Raw genomic sequence first — 15,248 nt, 5'->3', positions numbered from 1 at the left:
TTTAATTTCATTATAAAAAAATCTTAAGTACTACAGGGGTACGTGCATGTGCCATACAGGCGCGTATGCAGGCGCATGCACGTATGCCCTTTAGTCCCAGTTAGTTTTACCCGTGTTGCGCCTGTATGGCTACAAACATATGACCCACGGCTACGGTAGATAACCAAGAACTACAAAAATGGTGAAATTGGTTACAATTTGAAAAAACATATTGTTGGAAAAGTTCGTTTCTCTTGTATTTGTGCAATGAGAAATTCTATTATCACTATGCTTTTGATGCCTGTGATGATCCACTACTTTATTGGAAATATTTGAGAGTCAACCCCCTTTTGTATGTTACTAAATGTATCCTCGGTATTATATAAATAGCTGGAGAGTTTAGATCTTTGCATCTGATATGCATCTCTAAAATTCTTCATATGTATACTATAATTAATTTTGCCAAATCAACTGAGTAGATATGCCTAGCTGAAAACCACATGAATTTCATCTAAAATCCATGTTCTTAGATAGAATTGTAACAAGACAAATATACTTTAGCTTTAGTTCAAATAGTACATAAAACACATTTAAGGAGATGGTTTCTAATAGTTGTAAGATTAGCCATTTTCTATGAAAGTGGATTTGGAATATGCATTTCCACTACATTTTCAAAAATGTTTACTATTCTCTAATCTAGCTAAATAGATTGTGTAATTGCACTAGTAGATTATATTTGAAAGATCAACTTGTATCCATTATACAATCTGCATTGTCATTATTAATCAAGATGCAACAGAATTAAGTGGTATAATTTTATAATTTTTCTGAAATGATTTGAGAACTTATATGAGTATCTTATAATTTTATAATTTATCTGAAATGTATGAGAACTTACATCTTTTACAACGGTGCCACAAATGCCACCAATTGTGTATATATATATACACACACACACATACCTCTCTTCAAGGTTCTTCTTCACTGAACGATAAAGGCTGAAATTTCGCATTGCATCGAGAACTCATTCCCCCTTTCATCTACTGAATTATCATATATATATATCTATCATCAAGAGATTAGAACCGAAACTATAGAAAACCATGAAATAACATGATATTAAGATATATAAACAGGGAAAACAAGCCCAGCATAATGGGATTAAATAGTGGACATTTGAACAAGATCATTTAATAATGTGCTAACCAACCATATTTATTACTCAAGTCAAACTAGATAGATCCTACGTACAAAGCTAAAATGGATAATGTAATTGGTATTGTTGCTTGAAGCTAAATTGCAGAAAATACCAGAGTAATTGGTTGCCTATATATGATAAACTGGAGTGGTAATCTGTTGAGTTTTCTGTACATATAGTTGATCAATGATACTGATTGTTGTCTTTACTATTTGAGATTCCTACGTGTGGCCTGCTATAACTTGGTTTTTGCATTTCAGAATGATTATCCATTAATAAGAGGGCATATTCTTGGCACATGCATAACTAATTCATTTCAGAATATAAATTATTTTCTTCAGCAAAATGAGAACAGGGAGAGCACAGTGGAATGAATTTTTTTATATATTTGTGCTTCCATCAGCAACAGTGCAGCTGCATTATTATGAAGCAAGCTTGGAGCTGCTGGATGCTATATATTTCAAACTCTCACTCTGACCATCTTATGAAGCAAGACATACTAAACTTTTACTTATCTGAACACATCGAACAAGCAGCTTGCTCTATGCAGTTGGCATTCATGGGACGAGCAAAGTCTCACATGGAATATGCGCAATCTTAAAATCACTGGAAGAAGGCTGCATAAAACAAAGAAAATAAGCCCCCAAAATTATTTCAATTGAACATGGCATGCATGCCAAAAATAAATTTCTAGATTGAGAAGAGCTTAGAGGAAACAATTGGAGCGCACAGGATAAAATCGACAAATTTCCCTTGCAAAAGAAATTCTGCACAAATTAACTCAACACACATGCCACAAGAGGCACAGATTTATCTGAAGGTGAAGAACAAAAGCAGGAATCATTTAAGTAAACAGGTAAAAAGCCAAGGAGAAGAGGTACATGGTGCCGAAGCCAATCATAGCCTGAGTGACAAATCGAGTTCGCCGGCGCGGTCGACGTGCCGGAGCAGGCCGCCATACTGCCCAGCCACTGCGGCAGCTTGCTTCTTCCCCAGCGGCGGCCTCGCCTTCTCTACATTGGAATCACCTCCAGCGGACCCAGGGCTGTCGCTGTCGGCGTCGACATCGACGACCTGGACAGCGGCGCCGGTGGCTGTCGCAGCTGATGAAGCAGCCCCGTGCGCGCGCATGGCGGCGGCGATCTCCCGGCGGCGCTTGGCGAGGGTGCGCTCGTACTTGTGGGCGTTCTGGTGGCCGCCGAGCGCCTGCGAGCTGTAGAACTTGCGGCCGCAGTAGGTGCAGAGGAAGAAGCCAGGTGGCTCTTCCGGCGGCGCAGCCGAGGCGGAGGAGGGGTGGAATAGTCTGAGGCCGTGTTTAGTTTGGCGAATTTGGGGTGCTAAATTACTGTTACAGCACTGTAGCACACTGTAGCGTTTCGTTTGTATTTGTGAATTATTGTCCAAATATTGACTAATTAGGCTCAAAAGATTCGTCTCGCAAAGTACAACAAAACTGTGCAATTAGTTTTTAATTTCATCTACATTTAGTACTCCATGCATGTACCGCAAGTTTGATGTGATGGGGAACCTTCTTTTTGCATAGTGTCAAAGTTGGGAGTTGGGAGTAACTAAACATGGCCTGAGCTCAAGGTCCAGCTCCTGCTCCATCTCCATTATAGCCTGCTGAATTAGAGCTGTTACAGGAATTATTGTGCTATAAGCGATCATTAAATAATAGGTGGAGCTAGTGGAGTGGAGAAGTCAGTGGACGGAGATCGTGCACGTTTCTGCAACTGTGCAACGGAAGAACTCAGGGCCCAGCAGGGTTACGCGTCACATCGATTCTCTGGGTACAAGAATGTCACGCGGGGGAAGAAAGTAAGAACAAAAAGTCGTCGTCATAAAATACGAGGGAGCCAAGTGTGAGTTGACATTTTAGCGTTCGCTTGGTGTAATCACCATTTGTGCTGACAGAAGATTGCTAACTGGTGCGCTAGTACAAATTTGTTTTTATAACCGTCACAAATGTTTGGCTCATCATTTTTTGTATCATATCGAGTTTCAATTTGATTCTTTATCATGTACTACTAGGCCGAATGATGAAAAAATTATATTCTCCCTCTAGTCCTTTTTATAAAAATTTTGTAACTTTGACAAAAATAAACAAATAAATAAAAGCATATAGATTGGCAATGTAAGATAAATGTTATTATACTCACTATAAAAAGTACTTTCAAAACTTTTAATCACCTTCCTTTCAAATCTCATATTTTATAAAAATTATTATTGAAAGCTTCGTCTTGTACGTATACCATGCCAATGTCATAAACAACATGCATGTATTTTGAACCAGGAGAGGTTTTTTACTATAAAAACATAGTACGGAAGAAGAGGCCCACGTATACATGGTAAATGCACACTCACCTTATAACGCAAGCATGCACATCCTACCCTGATGAAGACCTTTTAGAGATTGTGAGGGGTCCATTTTGAGATTGGAAAAATCAACATGCATCGCTGTCATTGTTTATTCTAAAAATAAATTCGAGAAAGTATCGGATATGCATATAGTGTACAATTCTATTTTGGCCACAGTAATAAAATCTAGACCCTTTAGTAAAACAAGTTAGGGGGATTAAGGGTCTGTTTGTTTGAGCTGCAGCTTTTGAATTTTTTGAAAAGCTGGTGCTGATTTTTTACTTTGAAAAGCCAACACTAGCTTTTAGAAGATGTGTTTACACTGGTAGAAAACTGAGCATTAGTCCCGGTTGGTAAGGGTCATATCTCTCGGATATCCATCCGGGATAAACCAACCGGGACAAAAGGGGGGGGTCTTTAGTCCCGGGTATTTTAACCGGGAGTAAAGGACCCCCTTTAGTCCCGGTTGGTGTCACCAACCGGGACTAAAGGGGTCCCCTTTAGTCCCGGCTCAATTCCAACCGGGACTAATTTGCGCTTGCATGGCACTGGTGACGTCTGAATTTTTCATGCATGCATCACGTATACGTATAGTAGTACCGCGGCCCTTTTAATTTGTTAACCTTGTAGTTGAGATTTTTTTAGAATGAATTAAATCAACTAGTATTTAAACGAATGGGATTTGTAATTATACAACTACTATATATATACACAATCCTTATACACAATTCATATACACAATTCAACTAGCTTAATTAGTACAAATCGATCATATATACAAATAAATCAAAGTATCTTCCTACGATCTTCCGCCCGTCGTGGTGTTGCTGAGAGGAGTGTCTAATTGTCGTCCATCGTAATAAAATTCTCCTCTTGGATTTACCACCTCGTCCATTATGAATCCAATGAGACCTTCACATATTGCCGCTACTCTTTCTTCCTTCAAGAGTCCTTGTTGAATATTTAACATCTATAATTTGGAAATTTGTGAATGTTACATGAACAAATACATATAAGGAGCTAGAAAATAATTAACTAGTAATATATTTATTTTACGTACTTTTAAGTTGTGCGGCGTCATATTCGGTCCCTTGGGTCCCAAAAAACCGTGCATGTGCTCACAGATGTAGTAGCCACATAGGTTATTCCCGGGTTCCTGTCTTAAGCACTTCAGTGCGGAAAAAAAATAAGTTATGAAATATTCGTGTTATACAATGTAATAAATGTGCAGACTTCATACGTACCGGGAAGTCTGTGTTCCATGTAAGATCTTCTTTGAATGGACCTTTGTGTGTCCTTATGAATTGTTTCCATACGCTGCGGAATAGAATAATGAATGACATAGTGTAACAGGGATAAAATTTAGGAAATAAATTTTTGCATAGAGATAAAGGTCCAGAATTATTACAAGCCCAGCATGTCTTGCAATTCTTGGTAGTCCACCGGATCTTTCCGTAACGAATCAAAGACAGTGACGTGGCTTCTTTCAGGCTCAATTATAATAAGGATCCAGTGGAAGCTGCGTGCGTAAAATGTTCATGCATATTAGAGCTAACTAACATGTAGAGATAAGGAAAAAGACATCGAAAGTAGACGGTATACACACACTTACTTGAAGTTGTATGGAAGTAGTATGAAATCCTTGAATGTTTGTTTGTGTAGGAAATTGTATATTTCGGCAAAGGTTTTTTCCGGCGCTAATTGTATCTGTCGTTGGTTAACTACAGATGGATCCATGAAGCCTATATGTAGGTACGCCTCTCGGCGGCATGTCTGAATTAGCATCCTACATGAAATGGAAGATGAAGTTAGTACGGTGACGCACGCCAAAATTTACATGTAGAGATAATAAACGGACACTTACAGAATCCAAGCGCTGATCAGAGAGACGTCCAGGGCATCATGATGGTACACTTCGTATATATCCTCGAAGTTTAGCCACAGCACTTTCTCCCCTTCACCGTGAAAATCTATCGGTTTTACCTTCATGCCGATCATCTCCCTCGATTTGGCGGATGCCGTCATGTACCATTGATGGAATTCGTACATCTTTGTTGACAGCTTCCGTACCATTGCCGGCTTCACTAGAGGCTTGCCTAGCTGATAAGGCCATCTCGGCTCAGGGGGCGGTGCAGTTGGCGTCTCGACTTGCCCTATGCATTCATCAAGTCCCAGACCTGTTTCTTCCATGAACTTCAATATATTTGCTTGTTGATCCAAGGGCATTGCTTTTACCCGTTGAGCATCTTTCTTTGACAAATGGCTGAGGTCGGGGATTGAACCGCTGGAGGATGATTTTCCTTTTCTTTTATCCTTTTCATCAGCCTTTACTAGAGCCCGTTCATAGTTTGTCAAGAGTGGTATCCTTTTCTTGGCTCCTTCCTCCATCCTGATAAAGAAGTTTAAATCCCGCCGACTTACTGGCGGTGGCTCCATCTCCCTTGCCTTTTTTAATTCGGCTTGTTTCTTAAACCACTCACTGGCCTCTCGTTGGATTTCTGCCCACTGTTCCGCATGAGACATTGCCTCAAAGCGTTCCTTGCGAGCCACTTCAGGGTCGACCTTTGTTTTCTTCTTTCGAGCCTGTCTTTGCTTGGGAGGCGGTGCTCGTGACTTCTTGAGTGGTGCTGCAGGTTCCTTCGAGGGGGCCGCTCTTGGTGCCGGCGACGGTGATCGGGGAGGGGTGTTGTTATTGTTGTCGTCGCTCCCAGCACCAGGATGTGGTGGAGATGGAGACCTTGATATAGATGGAAGCGACGGTCCTGGAGCAGGAGATGCCGGTCTCGAGGTATGAGGAGAAGATCGCTGCTCGGGATCTACGGGGAGCGGTCTTGAGGTCTGAGGAGATGGCTCCGTGCGGGAAATAATGATGTAGCGTTTCTTCCATAGAATGATCCCATGAAGCGCATCTGCCAATGTCTTTTCCCCGTCGCCTCCCGGGAAGTCGAGCTCTAGACCTTCATACTGGGCATCTACTATTTGCTCGACACAGACGCTGGCGTAGCCTGTTGGAATGTCCATGCCATGACTGCTCTGCCCTGCCAGCGTTGGTAACGCACTCCCGTACGCTACCTGTACATATAGCAGAAGTAAACAAGTTGAACTCCGATCTCGAGGCCTGGATCAATTGACAAGATTGCATAAATATTATGTATAAGTATACCTTAATAGTGAGGTTGCCGACCGGTGCATGCAGCTCACATGAGGTCCGTTGCGTGATGGCATCCACGGGGAACCGTTGCTCCTCCACGGGTAACCTGGGCGTCTGCGCATCGGGGACCCCTGTAGAAGCACAACTGCTCCCGAGGCGTTGAGAAGGGCTGGCGGTGTGAGGATTCGGCACTGCTCCAGATTGCGCCAACTCCGCAACTGCGTCGGCCACCCGCCGATTGATTTCATCCATCATTCGTTGTTCTAGCATCTGCCGCCAGCTCTCCTCCATCTGTTCCTTTCTTCGCTTCCGGCTTCTGTAAGAGGCGCTGTCGCCTCGGAAAGCGAACTTCCACGGAACCACCCCGAAGCCCCGGCAACGTCCTGGGTGCTCTGGATTACCGAGGGCCAATGTGAGCTCATCATTTTCTCGGTCCACCCTCAACCTCCCAGCCTTGGAATCTTCAATGTTCTTCATGAGATGTTCGGCCTTCTCACGTATTCTGTCATTGAAAATCAGCGTCCCATCCTCTTGGCTTAGGGAGCCTCCATGAGCGTAGTACCAGTTCTTTGATCGTTCGGGCCATTCAATAGTTGCAGGTATGATTCCCCGTTCGATCAGATCTTGTTCCATCTTTCTCCACTTGGGAATTGCTGAGCCATACCCACCTCGCCCCAAATGATGGTGGTAGCCCTTCTGACTAGCATTTGCAACGTTGGTCGTGATCTTTTTCACACCTTCTTCACTCCTCTTGTATTCAACAAATGCATCCCAGTGGTCCCTCAACTTGGGCCACGCATTGAAGTCTGGAGTTTTGCCCTTCTTGATGTAGTGGGTGTCCAGCATCTTCTTGAATGTCTGGAATTGAGTAGCCATCTTCTTAAGTGTCCAGGCTTTGACATCCTTCTCGCTATAATCTTCGGGGAATGTGAAATGCCTCTTCACGTCTTCCCACAGCATATTCTTTTCTGTCTCTGGAAGGGCGTACGGATTATCGCTTCTGCCCTTCCATTCTCTGATGCTGATAGGCACGTTGTCCCGGACGATTGCCCCGATTTGACTAACATACTTCTTTGCGACTTTCTCGGGAGCAACCGGCCTGCCCTCATCTGTAACTTCGGTGATGACAAGCCTCCCTTCCATCACCTTTGTACGACCTCGGGTCTTCTGCCCTTGTGTCGATCCGGAGGGCTAACAGTTTAAGATTTGTTAATTAGTACGTACTAGTAGCGGTGGCGTGAAACAATACAAGAATGGTTGTATATACCTCGCCGGAACCTTCCGCCACGGCAAGTTGTTGCTGCGGCTGTTGCTCTTCATTCACATCGGCAGACATGTTGAGGAACATGTCCGCCTGGGTGCCCTCTTCATCCGTGTATGATAGTGGAACGTTGTCGCCACTACCATCACCAGCGATTATCTGCTCCATGATATACCTTGCGGTCTCATCGTCTGCCATTTCAACTATTGCTGCAAACATACATCGAATCATACATGACAGTCATACAAATCGTCTTAATACAAATTTCTATGAATTTCTATGAATTTCTATGAATTTCTATGAATCTCTATGAATTTCTATGAATCTCTATGAATTTCTATGAATCTCTATGAATTTCTACGAATTTCTATGAATTTCTATGAATTTCTATGAATTTCTATGAATTTCTATGAATTTCTACGAATTTCTATGATTTTCTATGAATTTCTACGAATTTCTATGAATTTCTACGAATTTCTACGAATTTCTATGAATTTCTACGAATTTCTATGATTTTCTATGAATTTCTACGAATTTCTACGAATTTCTACGAATTTCTACGAATTTTGACGAATTTCTACGAATTTCTACGACGACGATAAGGGCGGCGAAGGCGGGACGGCGGCGGTCATGGCGGCGGAGGCGGGACGGCGGCGGTCAGGGCGGCGGAGGCGGTTCACCGGAACCACGGGCGGTGCCTAAGCTACTACGTTGTGATGGGCGGCAGGACGGCGGCGATCACGTCGACTACTCGGCGGCGATCACGACGGCTACAAGGCGACTCTCACGGTAGCTACTCGGCGGGACGGCGGCGATCACGACGGCGGGGTAGCTACTTGGCGGGACGGCGGCGATCACGACGGCGGGACGGTAGTTAACAACCTAACAACAAATCTAAAAATCTAACTTAACAAACTAACTAGAAATCTAAAAATCTAACTTAACAAAATTAGAAATCTAAAAATCTAACTTAACAAAATTACAATTCCATTAAAAAAACAAAATTAAAAATTAAAAGAAAACCGCCAGCTCTCCCGGCGCACCGGCCGGCGCGGCAGACCTCTCGCGCGCGGGGCGGCGGGAAGGCGGCGGCCGGGGCGGCCTGACGGCGGCGGCCGGGGCGGCGTGTGACGGCGGGACGGCGGCGGCCGGGCGGCGTGCGGGCCGGACAGCGGCGGCCGGGGCGGCGACGAGGACGAAGATCGACGACGACGGCGGGACGACGGCGGCCGAGGCAACGACGACGACGGCGGCCGGCGAGGGGCGACGAGCGGCGACGAGGATGGAGCCGGCGACGAGGGGCGATGCAGCCGGCGAGGGAGGCGGACGGGCGGCGACGGGCGGAGAGGGAGGCGGACGGGCGGCGACGGGCGGAGAGGGAGGCGGACGGGCGGCGACGGGCGAGGGAGGCGGACGGGCGACGACGACGGCGCAATGTGGGACGACGACGGCGGCGGCCGGCGAGGGAGGCGGACGGGCGGCGACGGGCGGAGAGCGCGGGACTTGCGAAAATTTCGCTAAGTGTGGAACTGGTGGGGGGTAGAAGGGAGTACAGTGCTTTTAACCCCCCCCCTTTTATCCCGGTTCGTAACGGCACCCGGGACCTTTTGTCCCGGGTCCAGATGGCTTTTGTCTCAAAAGGGTACGTTCGGGCGGGAGACGAACGGGCCCTTTTATCCCGGTTGCCGTTTGCAACCGGGATAAAAGGGGGGCCTTTTGTCCCGGTTGCTGTTAGCACCCGGGACAAAAGGTCCTTTTTCCTATGTTTCTTCTCCCGCCTGTTTTTTGGAAATGGATTTTATTTAACCTTTTCACTGCATTCCAGGATGAAAAACAAAACCTTCTCAGATTTTGTACATGCAAAAATATATTTAATTAACGAGTAAATTGACAATAAGTATGAAGTAATCATTATTTCTATACCAACTCATGTAGCCTGTAAAATATTTATTTTACTGCATTGCTGTGATCAATAAATTATTCAATTAAATTATTTGAATGCGCAGAAAAATCCATGTTAGTATGTGGTTAACAATGTTCATGTATATCTAAAAAATCTTCACCTAACAAATTTAATAACACATGAAATCATACATAGGGTAAATTACAAATTATATCAATTAATACACAAAGGTCATGCACATTTAACGCATTACAATACAACGTTGTAAAATTTCTTCTTCACGAAAGTTCCTTGATCATGATCGCGGCGTAAGTACGGAGCCTCTTCTTTGGACAGCAGGATGCTTGGATCAACTTCAACGTCGAATGGAGGCATGCCATCAAACTGATCATAATCATCTGATTGGTCTGTTTTATCCTCGACTCCCACGATTTTTCTTTTACCTGGAAGAACTATGTGGCACTTTGGCTCCCATGTCTCTTCTGGATTCCTCTTGGGTTTGCTGCACATGTCCTTCACATAGAACACCTGATGCACATCATTGGCAAGTACGAATGGGTCATCACTGTATCCAGTCTTGCTCAGATCTACTATTGTCATTCCGTACTGATCTTTGGTGACGGCAGTTAGCTTCACCCAATTGCAAAGAAATAGAGGGATGTACAGCGGTCCGTATTCGAGTTCCCATATCTCCTGTATGAAACCATAATACGACTCCTTGCTATTATTTCTGTCCATGGCATCTATGCGGACACCACTATTCTGGTTCGTGCTTTTCTGGTCCTGGGCTCTCGTGTAAAATGTGTAACCATTTATCTCATAGCCTTGGAATTTGACGATTGCGGTAGCAGGTCCCTTGGCTAACCAGGCAAGCTGTGGGTGAATCTCAGAGTTACCCATAAGTTGTTGGCGCAACCAGGAGGGAAAAGTTTCCATGTGATGACGGGTAAGCCAAGCATCGGATTTGGTCGGGTTTTTGGAAGCTACCATCTGCCTGTGCTGCTCGATATACGGAGACACAAAGGATGACTGTTGTAGAACAGTGTAGTGTGCCTTGTCGAACAAATTAGTATCATTGCTCAAACTTGATTTCCTTCCAAGGGTGCCCATTCCTCGGAGCCTCCCCTCGTGGCGTGAAGTTGGAACCCCAATCGAGTCAATTGAATCAATAAAATCAACACAAAACTCGATCACCTCCTCTGTTCCATATCCCCTGGCGATGCTTCCTTCTGGACGAGCACGATTACGAACATAGTTTTTTAGGACTGCCATGAACCTCTCGAAAGGCCACATATTGTGCAGGTATACAGGTCCGAGAATACCAATCTCTTTTACTAGGTGAACCAGTAAGTGCGTCATAATATTGAAGAAGGATGGTGGAAATAACAACTCAAAACTGACAAGACATTGCACCACATCGTTCTGTAGCTTTGATAGCTTTGATAGCTTGGATGGATCGATTGCCTCCATGAGCGTAGTACCAGTTCTTTGATCGTTCGGGCCATTCAATAGTTGCAGGTATGATTCCCCGTTCGATCAGATCTTGTTCCATCTTTCTCCACTTGGGAATTGCTGAGCCATACCCACCTCGCCCCAAATGATGGTGGTAGCCCTTCTGACTAGCATTAGACGGGACCTTCATACTATTCAAGCATTCAAACATGCTATCCTTCTCCTCCTTGCTGAGAGTGTAACTGGCAGGACGTAAGTAGTGCTGTCCATTATCTCTCTTTTCCGGATGTAGGTCATCTCGTTGCCCCATGGCTTTCAGGTCCTGTCGTGCTTCCAATGTATCTTTTGAGGTTCCATAAACACCCATGAAGCCTAGCACGTTCACGCAAAGATTCTTCGTCAGGTGCATCACATCTATTGCGTTGCGAACCTCTAGGATTTCCCAATAAGGTAGCTCCCAAAATATTGACTTTTTCTTCCACATGGGTGCATGTCCGTTATCATCGTTCGGAACAGGTTGGCTACCAAGTCCCTTTCCAAAGACTACATGTACATCCTTCATCATCTCGAACACACGCTTTCCATTACGGTGTGCAGGTTTTTTACGATGGTCTGGCGTCCCTTTGAAATGCATCCCGCTCTTTCTCAGCTGGTGGTGAGCAGGGAGAAATCGACGATGACCCATATAGACGACCTTCTTACAGTGCTTCAAGTACATGCTATCTGTGTCATCTAAACAGTGGGTGCATGCCCGATATCCCTTATTTGTCTGTCCTGAAAGGTTACTCAATGCAGGCCAATCGTTGATGGTTACGAACAACAGTGCTCGTAGATTAAAGATCTCTTGTCTATCCTCATCCCACACACGTACAACTTCTTCCTTCCAGAGCTGTAAAAGGTCATCAACCAACGGCCTTAGGTACACGTCAATGTCGTTGCCGGGTTGTTTTGGGCCTTGGATAAGCGCCGGCATCATAATGAACTTCCGCTTCATGCACAGCCAAGGAGGAAGGTTGAACATACAAAGGGTCACAGGCCAAGTACTATAACCACTACTCAACTCACCGAATGGATTGAATCCATCAGTGCTTAAACCAAACCTTATGTTCCTTGCTTCACTTTCAAAGTCTGGGAATGTTCTATCAATTGATCTCCACTGTGCCCCATCTGCGGGGTGTCTCAGCATCTCATCTTCCTTACGGTCTTCTTTGTGCCATCGCATCAACTTAGCATTCGCCTTGTTCCTGAACAAGCGCTTCAAGCGTGGTATTATAGGGAAATACCACATCACCTTCGCGGGAACTCTCTTCTTGGGAGACTGCCCCTCGACATCACCAGGATCATCTCGCCTGATCTTATACCGCAGGGCTTCGCAGACGGGACAAGCATCCAATTCCTCGTATTCATCACCACGATAGAGGATACAGTCATTAGGGCATGCGTGTATCTTCTGAACATCCAATCCGAGAGGGCAAATAATCTGTTTAGCTTCATATGTTGTGGACGGTAATTCATTATTCTCGGGGAGAATCTTCTTGACAATTCTCAACATCCCCTGAAATGCCTTATCGGACACACTATTTTTTGCCTTCCATTGCACAAATTCTAGTGTCGTACCTAGTTTTTTATGGCCCTGCTGGCAACCTGGGTACAACAATTTTTGGTGATCATCTATCATGCGCTGCAACTTTGCTGCTTCCTTCTCAGTTTCGCAATCTCTGTATGCATCTCGTATCACCTGACCAAGGTCATCAGTAGGGTCATTTTCTGCAAACTCATCTTCATCAGCCTCGCCCATTGTAGTACCTGCAAAAGCTTGACCTGCAACCCAGTCCGGAATGGTGTCATCTTCCTCCTCCTCCTCGCCATCTTCCATTACAACCCCTAGTTCACCGTGCTTGGTCCAAACCAAATAGTTAGGCATGAAACCGTATTTAAACAAGTGGCTGTGAATAGTCCCCCAGGAATCCTTTGAATACTCCTTCCTGTTATTGCATTGGAAGCATGGACAACATACGAACCCATTCTCTGCCTTGTTCGCTTTTGCCACTTCGAGAAAATAATGCAAGCCATCAATAAACACCTTGCTCCGTCTGTCTGCATTATACATCCAATGCCGGTCCATCTGCATCGTATTACGCACGAAAATGGATTACACTTGACAATGGATTACGCGTGAAAATCGATTAAAGATCCAAACAACATGGTACAATACAACAACATGAAGATCCAAATACACATATTTAAATTAAAGTCCCAAACACTGCATAAGTTGTTCAACTTGAAGACCGTGATCATCTCGCGAGGATGTCCTCAACTGGGCGGCACCGCACTTCGTCATGAAAGAGGTTAGATGCTACGGAAAAGGGGACACGGTCACGATGTCCGTATCCACTCTTTCTCGTAGAATCGAACCTCCTTCTTGACATACGTTGCTACTCGGCGGAGAACATCCTCGCCGAGGCGAACACGGTATACAAGTTCAACAAGTAGCAGAAGTCATCTATGTACAAAAATTCTTTCCTTACCACTACAGAAGTTGTTGAACTTGAAGACCGTGTTCATTTCGCGAGGATGTCCTCAGCTAGGCGGCACCGCACTTCGTCATGAAAGAGGTTAGATGCTACGGAAAAGGGGACACGGTCACGATGTCCGTATCCACTCTTTCTCGTAGAATCGAACCTCCTTCTTGACATACGTTGCTACTCGGCGGAGAACATTCTCGCCGAAATGAACACGGTATGCAAGTTTAACAAGTATATGGATTTAAAAAACCATATTAAATTTGATAAGATAAACCGTCTAGACAAGGTAGCATCATTTTTAAACCACTGAAATAATGCATACTATATATGACACATCAATCTCCCTCACATTCTAGCTCAAAATACCTCTCCATTTTTCTACTTCATCATCACATTGTAGCAAATAATCTTTCCATCTCCAAAGCATAAATCAAAGCATAACACGAGGATGAAGTAGCAAACCTTCGCAGCACTTGTTGGCTGAGTCAAATTCCCACAAAAATGAGGGAAAAAACTTCGGGCAGCACCTCCCTTGCTTGGGCACCACCGGAGAGTAGGTGAAGCTCAGCTCTCTATCAATGTGCTGGACTGCTCGGGCTGGAGGAAGAAGAAAGTCTCTGTCTCGGGATATAGTGGGGGATGAGTTTTTATCCCGGTTAAAAACTCCAACCGAGACAAAAGGAAACACCTTTTGTCCCGGTTGGAAGTTAGTCCCGGTTGGATCCTCCAACCGGGATAAAAGGGACACCCTTTTATCCCGGTTGGAGGCACCAACCGGGATAAAAGTCCAACCGGGACAAAAGGTGTTTCCTTTTGTCTCGGTTGGAGTTTTTAACCGGGATAAAAACTCATCCCCCGGCGCACCCCCTTTTGTCCCGGGCCACTTTTAAACCGGGATAAAAGGGGGTGGATCGAAAGTCACTTCTCTACTAGTGATACTAATCATTTAGGCCTAGGTACCTCATAGTCATTATAAGGACACAAGAGCATGTCACACATCTACTGAATGACCACGGCCTTAAAGCTTACTTGCTTACCTGTCTTGTCTCACTGCACTGTACTCGAATGGGCACTCGCAATGAGCAGCAAGCGGGGAACCGATATAACGCAGCAGGATAGTTATGTCTTGGCAGCACTCATGCTCATCAAGCATTAGGGAATAGGAGACAGAAGGAAGGAATCACCGACTGGGTTTCCTCAACTATACACAGCAAACACTGATGACACATAATTTATTTTGTGACTGCAGTCATTTTTAGGACCGTGAAGATAGAAACTAATTAATCGACTGCTCCATTGGCGAACTGAAACCTGGTCCCTTGGCAAATTCTAATATATGTTATTTTTGTCTTTTTATGTATTTTTAGCTTAGTTGACTAGACTTAATGGAGGTGTACATCATGACCATGCTCATCTATAGT

The 15,248-nt window shown here is 44.6% G+C and overlaps 1 protein-coding gene across 1 annotated transcript; it reads right to left on the bottom strand.

Moving 5' to 3' along the window:
• Window positions 1–1,908: 1,908 nt before the first annotated feature.
• Window positions 1,909–14,980, bottom strand: LOC101764348. The gene is made up of 2 exons (XM_014805829.2): window positions 14,865–14,980; window positions 1,909–2,480 (listed from the first exon to the last, which is right to left on the bottom strand). Exons 1-2 carry the CDS (start codon window positions 14,978–14,980, stop codon window positions 2,075–2,077), a joined length of 522 nt encoding a protein of 173 aa, XP_014661315.1. The 3' UTR covers window positions 1,909–2,074.
• Between the last annotated feature and the right edge of the window lie 268 nt (window positions 14,981–15,248).

The sequence above is a fragment of the Setaria italica genome, chromosome IX (genome assembly GCF_000263155.2).
Source record: "Setaria italica strain Yugu1 chromosome IX, Setaria_italica_v2.0, whole genome shotgun sequence".
Classification (NCBI taxonomy): Eukaryota; Viridiplantae; Streptophyta; class Magnoliopsida; order Poales; family Poaceae; genus Setaria; species Setaria italica.
The sequence above is the reverse complement of the archived record's forward strand: the minus strand, read 5'-3'. Positions and strand labels throughout refer to the sequence as shown.

Coding starts and splice junctions, on each gene's coding strand:
- LOC101764348 (XM_014805829.2), bottom strand. CDS start 14,980: ATGCTTGATGAGCATGAGTGCTGCCAAGACATAACTATCCTGCTGCGT. Junction 2,481..14,864: donor AGTGCAGTGAGACAAGACAG/GTAAGCAAGTAA, acceptor ACACGGCCTCAG/ACTATTCCACCCCTCCTCCG.